The sequence below is a fragment of the Necator americanus genome, chromosome V, assembly GCF_031761385.1.
Source record: "Necator americanus strain Aroian chromosome V, whole genome shotgun sequence".
NCBI classification, from domain to species: domain Eukaryota; kingdom Metazoa; phylum Nematoda; class Chromadorea; order Rhabditida; family Ancylostomatidae; genus Necator; species Necator americanus.
The window spans coordinates 17,442,454-17,451,989 of NC_087375.1; the positions used below are offsets into that span (position 1 = coordinate 17,442,454).

At 42.1% G+C, this 9,536-nt stretch overlaps 3 protein-coding genes across 3 annotated transcripts; all 3 read right to left on the reverse strand.

Annotated features, from left to right (window-relative positions):
• Positions 1–248: 248 nt before the first annotated feature.
• On the reverse strand, positions 249–515 carry RB195_014207 (uncharacterized protein; the record flags this gene model as incomplete). Its single annotated transcript, XM_064204362.1, has 1 exon — positions 249–515. One exon carries the CDS (start codon positions 513–515, stop codon positions 249–251), a length of 267 nt encoding a protein of 88 aa, XP_064060243.1.
• A 1,437-nt stretch (positions 516–1,952) lies between these two features.
• RB195_014208 (uncharacterized protein) lies at positions 1,953–2,783 on the reverse strand (the record flags this gene model as incomplete). The annotated part of the gene is made up of 1 exon (XM_064204363.1): positions 1,953–2,783. One exon carries the CDS (start codon positions 2,781–2,783, stop codon positions 1,953–1,955), a length of 831 nt encoding a protein of 276 aa, XP_064060244.1.
• Positions 2,784–3,347: 564 nt separating this feature from the next.
• RB195_014209 (uncharacterized protein) lies at positions 3,348–3,623 on the reverse strand (the record flags this gene model as incomplete). The annotated part of the gene is made up of 1 exon (XM_064204364.1): positions 3,348–3,623. The coding sequence occupies one exon, from the start codon at positions 3,621–3,623 to the stop codon at positions 3,348–3,350; it is 276 nt and encodes a 91-aa protein (XP_064060245.1).
• Between the last annotated feature and the right edge of the window lie 5,913 nt (positions 3,624–9,536).

Sequence of the window (9,536 nt, forward strand, 5' to 3'; positions counted from 1 at the left end):
TCGTCGTCTGATTCTTCGGACTGACTAATATCGGTGATATTCTAAAGATGTCGTGGCGTGTGCTCTTCACTAAGCCACTTTGGTCCGACGATCCAGGAAAGATCATCTAGTTGACTAGCGCCTACTCCACGTGTGCCGACATCCGCGGGGTTGTCTTCTGTAGGCACGTGATAGAATGTAACTCGCCCTTCTTCTGACTCAAGATCGTACTTTATCTTGAGATTACGTCCCTTTTGATTGTCGATAAATCAGGGCACGTTCTTGGAAGACTTCAGCCATGAGAGGGCGATTTCACTTCCGCTTAGAACATTTATTGGTGGAAATTTCATTTTGCTCGCTCTTGTGATGGTTTTGGCAAGACGTATTGCCATAAGTATTGCTAAACGTTCTAGCCACGGGATCTTCTGTTTCGCCTTTTTTGGAGTCAAACGAGTTTTTCCGCTAATAAGCGGCGAAATCTCTCGCGTTTCTTCATGGTGAATGTGGCCTTCATTGCCAAGTCTTCTCACTTGCATCTGCGAACACCCACAGTGTTTTATTGTTGTCGGAGGAGTTATTACCGGTATTACCTTTCTCTACTACGTGACGTCATAGAGGAAGGGTGAGGTTGCGGAGTTCTTTGCGGGTGTTGTTCCATTCTTTAGCAAGATGTTTTGCTATTGGTTCGTTCCAGTCTGTTCCCCCGTCGTATATTTCTCTCATAAGATGTTTCAGTCTTAATGTCAAGGGAGATGCTAAGCCAATCGGATGGTAGAAGGAATTACGTTGGCTTACAATGTCCCTTTTCGTCAACACTGCTTTCTCTTTGAAGGACAGGTTTAGGTAGAAGCAATTTGCTTTTGTGTCATATTTTATTCCTAAGAGTTTGATCATACCACACCACACGGAGCTCGATCTGGTTCCGGTATGCTCTTATTAACAACCTCGCTATTTGAAACGTAGTCACGCAGGTTCATTATTATTTCAGCGAAGAGGTTCTTGCTTTCCCCGTATTTTGCGATAGCTTAAACTGGATTGTCTGCGTTTAGAAAAATGTTGTCAACATACAAGTTTGAAAGAATCTCTTTTGGGAGCGGAGTGTGTTTCAAGTGTAAAAACGAAAGAAGAGACATGTTCAAGATATGGGTTAAGAGGCTCCAAATGGCACTCTCTTATTCGATCATGTTTTCCTTGGTTGGTGGGCGATCTACATCAAAGAAACCTGCAGAGGTCCTTGTGAAAAGCCTTATTTGAGTGAAGGCTGCCTCGATATCGCGGACCATGATCATTCTGTGCATTCTGCTGGCTATTAGTATATCATGGTTTCTATTCACGAGAGATACTCCTTTAAGTGTGACGTCGTTCAAAGACAATTACCATTTCTTTTTTGAGGAGGCATCAAAGACAATTCTCAGCGGTTTTGATTTGTTTTCGTGCCAGACACCGGAATGAGGCATGTAGTACAGGCCGGCCGGGTTGGGAGCATCGCAAGACACCTTTTCGATGATATTGTCGTCTTCATATTGCTTGAGTATCTTACAATACCAATGCTTTTGAATAGGATTGCGCTCGAGCTGATAATGGAGGCTGTTTAAGCTTTTGATTGCTACACAGTAGTTGTCAGCCAGGTCTTTCACATTAGTTTCGAGTGGAAATGGTGCGGTGACGTATCCTTTCTCGAAGGAGATTTCTTAAGAGTATCTTTCTAAGTACTCGAGAAGCTCTTTATATTCTGAACCTTCATCGGATGAGATTCCCAAGCCTCTAACTCGAAAAGTCTGTTGATCAACTCATTCTCTGACTCGGTAACTGCGGTCATACTGTGTGTGTGACCATAGTGGCGCTTCCGCTTTCTTGAAAATCTATCGAGCCACGCCCATAAATCGTTAGGCCAAATATTGTATGAGCCAGACGAAGTCCTGATGGTATTGTGTTATTTTTACCATTTTCGAAAACGAAAGTGTAGTAGTGGTCTAAGCCGACCAAAATCTGTGGTTTCTGTTCCTAATGTGTGGATTGCACACGAGAATGTTTCTACTCTGCAAGAGTTGCTGATCTTTGGTGCATAGACGTACTGCTGGAAAACCTTTGGTAAGAATAGGCTTAGTCTGTATCAGAATGTCTATTTCTTTCCCATAGGCAGTACCTATTTTGACGTTCACGATGTTAGTTTCAAACACTTCCGTCTTTCCACCGATTCCTGACATCACGCAGTTCTCGGTTCTTAACGTTGGCAGTTCCAAGTTGTTGGCATACTCTTCTTCAATAATCGTCTTTTGCGCCACGGTGTCGAAGAAAAACACAGCTCTCTCAAATCGTTCCGTGTTGTAATTCCAGATGCTGCTTTCGGCAGTCATTAGAATTCTTTGCTCTTTATGAAGTGGAGTGAGATTGTTTTCTACGGTCGTGTGATTTTCCGTAATTTGGACTTCTTCGGCATGATCGTGGTTCTGAGTCTCGCTGTTGATTTGAATTCTTGAATTGTTTTGATCGTCAATATTAGATGCAGTGTGGTTTTTCTGCCGCGGAGATACCAATCTGTTCGATTCCGCGGAGTTCCTGACTTTCGCAGGCCTTTCGCTGGGCCTCCGATTGTGTTGTTCATTGTGCGGGGTGATATATTGTTGCGTCACCGCGCATGAGCTTTCGTTGACATCGTTCGCGACCTCACTGGAGAGGCAGAGCTGTTTCTGGTGTAATTCGCTACAAAGTGGACAGTTGTCTCTTGTGCACGCTTTACTCGAATGCTGGTTTGAATAGCATTTCCAACAGAGACGCTTTTCGAGAACAATTTCATCATTCATCTGAGACGTTTAGAGGTGCTCGGCATTGCCACGAGTTGTGACCGTTCTTGTCGCATATCGCGCATTTTGGCGTTCGCTGGATTTTTGTTGCGGATTTTTCAGCGTTGTTCGCATTCTCTCTCACATTTTGACGTAATCGAGACTGAATGTAGGATTTTGCGGCAATTTCTGCCTCTATCATTTCGATGATTTGTTCTACCGTCTGGTCTTCCCGTTCTCGCATTTTTATGAGCACGAGTGTGACAATTATCCTTTGGGAATTTGTTGAGGATTATCTCAATCCACATGGCATCTTTCGCTGAGCGGATATCTTGACCGGTAGAGGCCATCTGGTTTAGAAGCATACAAATTTTGTCATACACGAATTCATTGCTCGCAGCGCTCCTGTCAGATGATTGTAGATCACGCAAATGTTCCACGATTCGTGCTCGACTGGACGCCTTATTCTCGTATTTTTTCTTCAGGGTTGTTACCATCCATGCGTAGTTCTGTGGTACAAGTTGAATGTCTTTTATATCTCTGTCCGATTTTCCTCGGATACTGTCTTTTAACAGCAGCATTTTTTCAATATCTGTCAGCTTCGTGTTGTTGTACAAGTGTCTCGTGCACTGCCCAAAATTCGGGAAACTCTTCTTCATTGCCGTAGAACTTTGGCAAATCGACCCTGGGAGGAGAAATCGTGCCGGATTTCACTGTGGGCGTCTGTTGCAGAAACATTAGCGGGGAGTTTGCTTCTCCATCCCGAAAGTCCAAAGTTGTACCCGCCAGGTTGCGTGCGAGTCGCCTTTCGTGGTTGCGAGCTTCCGTAAGTCGAGTGTCTAACATGAGGATAAGCTCCATGGCGTCTTTCGTGACCTCGGTGAATTTTGTTTCTGTTTCGATACTTTCTAGTTCTTGCTGGATGTTTTTTTTATCCTCTTTGCTTTTCGTATTATCATAGTCATTCTTCGTCTAGTCAATGAGAGCTTGCAAAGCTGATCTAGCCATTTCAATCTGTCCCATGCTCCCTTTTATTAGGTTGATAGTTTGCAAAACTTCTTCATATTGAACACGTTCGTCTTCTGCATACGCTTGTGGCATTGTGTAGAACTTGAAATTTTCAAGTAGCGTTGAGGGTAATCACCCCATGTAGGATTGGTTTTCCGTACAGGATCACTTCCATGTCTGTAATTTTTTTCTACAATCTTTATGGGAGTTCTCTTCCTCTTCTTCGATTTCCCTTTTCACCTCAGTGGGGCTTTTCTTACGGACCGCAGTTTTCTTGGCCCCCGTGGGTCTCGTTCAGCTGGATAAGTCCAACTGACTTGTCGAGCAACCAGATTCTTGTTTTTGGCTTTGAACAGAGTTTGGCCGATGCACCAAAAACAGCGGTCATCGATTGATTAAAATAACATTTGAATACAAAGAAAAGGAACAAGCGAAAAGGTTGCGAGATACTGACAGATACAATTCGAGATCATCTCTGATCAATCTTTGTGTAGTTGAACGGCTCACTTTGTGCACCTTAAGCCAGTTCCCTGATGATTCTTTCAGAATTTTTGCGAAGCTTGTCCTTGACGGGCTTTCGAAGGGCAGAAGTCTGATCTTCTTCTCGGACGATTTTCAATGCCTCCAGTCTCTCTGAAACGTTTTGTGACGCGATATACTTGCTCCTGATGTAGTTTGAGCGTCTTTGAAATCTTTGATACTGACGACATGCGTTTGTACATGGCGACCGTTGCTGAACGACCCTCAAGAGATACCATCTTTATGTAGAAGCAAAAAATAAGATTGATTATGATGTGATGAAAATATGGGGAAAACTAAAAACATCATGGTGAAGCACAAAAAAGTAAAAAATATCTGAAAATAAATTTTGTTTTACCTCCTCACACTTCATGTGGACCATAATCTATCATGCACCTTTTGCTCACTTCTGTTAAGGGCTTAACGCTTCTATACATAACGATTTCAACTGCTGTCCCCATATAACGCACTCACAGGAAAAATGTAGTTTGAAAATAGAGTAGCTAATAGGTGAGTAGATATGGAGTTCCCATTCATTTTCGTCCGAGACTAAATTGTTATGATTAGCGTGATAGCATTAAAAGAATTAGCATAAAGAAAATATAAACATAATGTGTAGTCCGTGTTAGGTTAATGCATTCGACATGAAAGGTTGGTTCGTGTTAGTCTCTTGTCTCGCAGCTATTAGCTAATATCCTAAGGAATACTACTGAGCGCAATTTCTCCGGTGTGGTGTAGCGGTTAGAGGTTCCGCTTCCTGCGCGATCGATCGGAGGTTCGAATCCGCCCTAGTGCTCACCAAGCTTTCATCCTTCAGGGGTCGATAAATTGGTACCAGACTTGTCTGGGAGGATAAAAGCACTGACTTGACACATCGGCTAGCCACCGCAAGTCATTGTATAGGCCTGATACACGTTCGTAAACCTCAAACGATTCTGAATTGAAGTAAACGTAGGGGCGCATCCCAAGCGGATTAACGCCAGAAACTTTAACTTTAACTTTATGTAACTTATAGACGATTTTCATACCCATTGTCCATATCATGTGTGCACATTTCTGTCAGTCCTGAAAGTTTAGATTTTTTCAAATAATAATACACTGTGATGTTTCCGAACCATTTTGTAGCGTTTTCAGTGGTCTTCGGAATGGTGCCCTAAAGAAACATTAGCTAAGAAGAGTAACAACATTAATCAATCATTGATTTTCGAAAACATATGCAATGTCACTCTGAGATCGCAAAGTTCACTTATTTGACCACAGAAATCCCTAATTGTCATAGGAGCACTTAATTACCACTTCAATCAGAGTGCGTATTTCAGTAATCCATGACCACAGTAATATCTATTTAACATTATAAACATCCGAATAACGTTTGACTTCCGGATTTCTTCGCGGTATTCGCATCGCCCACCTTAAGAGGTGTAAATATGGAATATAGGATACAACCGTAAATTTATGCTAGAGAAGCAAAGATGCTGCTGTTGTGAATAAAGCTTCATCCTTTCTTTGGAAAACTGCATTGATTAGGAATTTCAATTTCAAAAATTTCATGTCAAGACTACGATTAAAAAAGGTGCCCAATGATGTATTCATGTTTTCATGTTATGTCAAAGAGATTTAGATGAAACTTTTTTTTATTGGTCTGACGTTTTGACAAACTCGTCTTTATCAAAGGCCTGAAAATGGTTCGAGGTTTTTGATGCCATCCATATCCTATCAAGCTCCTCCTCTCTTCTTGCCAAAACTCGATATTGTTCTAAGTACACCACGCAAGACCTTTAAAAGGAAAACTGACCAGTCTCACCGACTAGCGAAGCTGGTAAACCACCACGTTCTTAAAGATTGTCACCAAGGCGAATGAGATCTACGCGCTGTGTAGTATCTTTAAGCACTATCTGAATAACGTTAAGGAACTGCATGTGAGGCAATTTTATAGCTCACGGTTGTGTTAGCGGCTAGAAGTCATTGAAGAAAATTATAAATATAGAAACTTCCGGTCTAAGCAAAGAATGGATGATGATCCTGATCAACGAATGCCACTAGTGCAATATTTTTAAATGATCAAGAAAATATTTTTCTCGAAAAAGAGGACTTGCTCTGGACCAAAGGCTTGTTCCAGTACTTGCCGTTTGCTTTATGAGCAGAATAGAACAACCAGTAGATAGAATGTCTTCCACAGCTGTACTGCTTTTATATCGACGATTGCTTCATTGTAACATCAATGCAATCCGAAATGGGCGAATGCTTTAGAATTTTGAATGAACGATCGGAGTACATAAAACTCACTCGAGAACAACCAAAAGATGGTTGGCTGCTTTATTTAGGTGCTCAAATAAAACTACACAATGGCACTGCAAGTGTGGAATGGTATCGCAAGGAAAGCTCAAAAAACATACTGATAAACGGAACAGTCCATCCTATTCGCCTTCCTATGAAAAAGTCCACTGTCCGAAATATGGTCAAAACAGCAACAGAAATGTGCACAGGGGATAGAGAACGGGATGAATCACGGTTCATGCATAGCTAGTTCAAACGGTTACCGAGATCGAAATCTAATGCCCAATCTCGAACTACAAACAAGACGGTGAGGATCCCACGTGAAGGTAGAATTCCTTTGTCCATCCCCTTCGTCTCTGACTCCTTAACTGCTGCTATACATCGGACTCTTTTGCGAGCACATCAGCAAGATAATGTTCTATTGGAGAACATCCCGAACGACAGCATCAAGCGACAATTAGTTTGTAATAGATTCTACGACAGCCAATGCTAGCAAGAGTGCTGCGTGATTTGCCCATTCGGTAGGGCTGGTGATTGCACGAACATCGGAGTTATCTACCAAGCGGGATGCCTAGCGTGCGACGTCGTTTGCATTGGAGAACCTGGAAGGATGTTGATGACACCTTTTCGGGGGCCACAAAAATGAGAAGCATGGTGGAAATGAGTTTGAAATAAAATGTACGATATCATCATGAGAAAGAAATGTTTGGTAGGAAGGCATTGTGAGTATTCTGGATTTCCGTCTGGAATTCGTTCATGAATAACGAAAATGAGTGCCTATCAATTACCAATGACTTCTAGCCGTTCATAACACTCTGTGAGCTATAAAATTGCCCCGCATGCAGTTCCTTAACGTTATCCAGACATCAGTACTTAACGATACTGCACAGTGCGTAGAACTCATTCGCTTTGGTGACAATCTTTAAGAACGCGGTAGTTTACCAGCTCCGGTAGTCGGTGAAAGTGGTCAGTTTGTTTTTCTTTTGGAAGTCTTGCGTGGTGTACTTAGAACAATATCGAGGCTTGGCGATAAGAGAGGAGAAGTTTTATGGGATATGCATGGCATCAAAAACCTCGAACCATTTTCAGGCCTTTGACAAAGACGAGTTTGTCAAAACGTCAGACCAATAAAAAAAGGTTTCACCTAAACCTCGTTGGCATAACAGGAATACATAGATACACTTTCAAATTCCGAGGTTTTTGGAAGTTTTTTTTTGCCGAAAGAAAGAGGAATTGGAGATTGTCGAATGATGATTCTACACTTGTATCTACTCAGTAATGATACAAGTTAGAAACATAATCGCATGCAGGAAGTCTCCCTCCTCTTTTCCAAATCGTGCTGACATATTATAATCATCGCCATACAGGTAAAGATGGCGCCTCACTTCAGAATTGTTGATCTGCTGCCTACTGTTTATGAGCATATCTGTGCACCATTTTTCTAAACAGCTTTACTAAAGACGGCGGGAGAAAAATATGAAGGAACAGAGTTAAAATAGTCGGTTGTTTAGGAGCACGCTAATTTAAGCTTTTAGACAATCGTGAAGCCTTGTTCGCCTCTTCTGTCAAATTGTCGCGGTCATATTGCGCAGTAATGGAGCATCAACATTTTACAATGAAGCTTGCTTTTTTTGTGGATTGCATCGTTCAGGAAACTATTCGATGTTCAGTCTTTACCATTGTTAGGTAGCATTCGGAAGTGCATTGCGAAAATCACTCCAGTCACATTTCACTCCAGTCTGCAGTCGAAGCCTCCGATTATGGTAGGCTAACTGCGTGATCGATAGGCTCGCAGCGTGACTGTGAACGCCGAAAATTTACCAGAAACACTTGGTGAAGGACTTGAATGGCTGCAACTAGCTTCGATACAAGGCGGACAACATATTGAAGTTTCGTGCTGGTTTCCGATAACAACATCGTCGGCGTTGTTGAGATCGGTGACTTGAAGTACTAATTGTGCCAAGACGATATCACCAAAACACCGATCGATTGTTTTACTAATGATTCATCGATGTCGAAATTGAATAGAAAGATGCGCATTTTCACTCCTTGTCTTACTTCAGTTGCCACTTCAAAGGATGACGACATTCGGCCGCTGCTAGAACTGCTGCAGTTGTTCGTAGATTCATGTTATGTAAACAGACGTTCCTAGTTCTTTATCATCCAAACGCATTGTGAATGCAGAAAGACTCGTTAGCAGTCGGTCAAAGTTCTGAAAAACAAAAACTACCTGCACCGCCCTCGAGCGCTCTGTCACATATCCATCACTTTCTTAGCGGTGATCGCTTGGTGTTATATTGGCCAAGGGAGCTGGATTTGCCAGTAGCACATTGTTTTTCGGCAACGTTTGATAAACTGGTCCAGGTAATCTCATCTAAGATCGATACTTTTCTTCGATACTACACAAGATATGTGACTTAACTTTTAACAAGTTCTCAAGAGAGGAATTGTGGAACAGTTTTTCGACAAGGCATATTTTTCTGTCAATCCATATGGAAGGCATAATTTTTATAATTTTGCGATAAACTGATGGAGAAATAGCTCTGAGCATTTCTGTGCCGGTTCCTTTAGTTCTCCACCATTTTCTACTCATCATTCTCTGAACAGAATTTTCGGCTCGGTCGGTATTTCTTTGCGGACCGGTATATAGCTACACACGCTCGGATTTTGGAACTTATATAGTTTGTCGATCCAGCGGTTCAGGAAGGCGTCGAAATGTTTCCTCCAAATCCATCTAAGCAAATCCAATAGAATTGCTCCACCGACTGCGACTCCATTTCCGCTACACTTTTAAATAGAGCCCAGTAGTAGCATTATCTTGGGTTTTCACCCTCTCATGCCTTTCCAAACTCCTTCATATAGTACGCTAACGGGATTTTTATTCTGCACTTTTTTTTCGAACGGTTCCCTGAGAAGTCTTCGCTGTCGAGTTCTTATCTTGCACTTGCGCTGCTCTCCGGGCGTGGATAG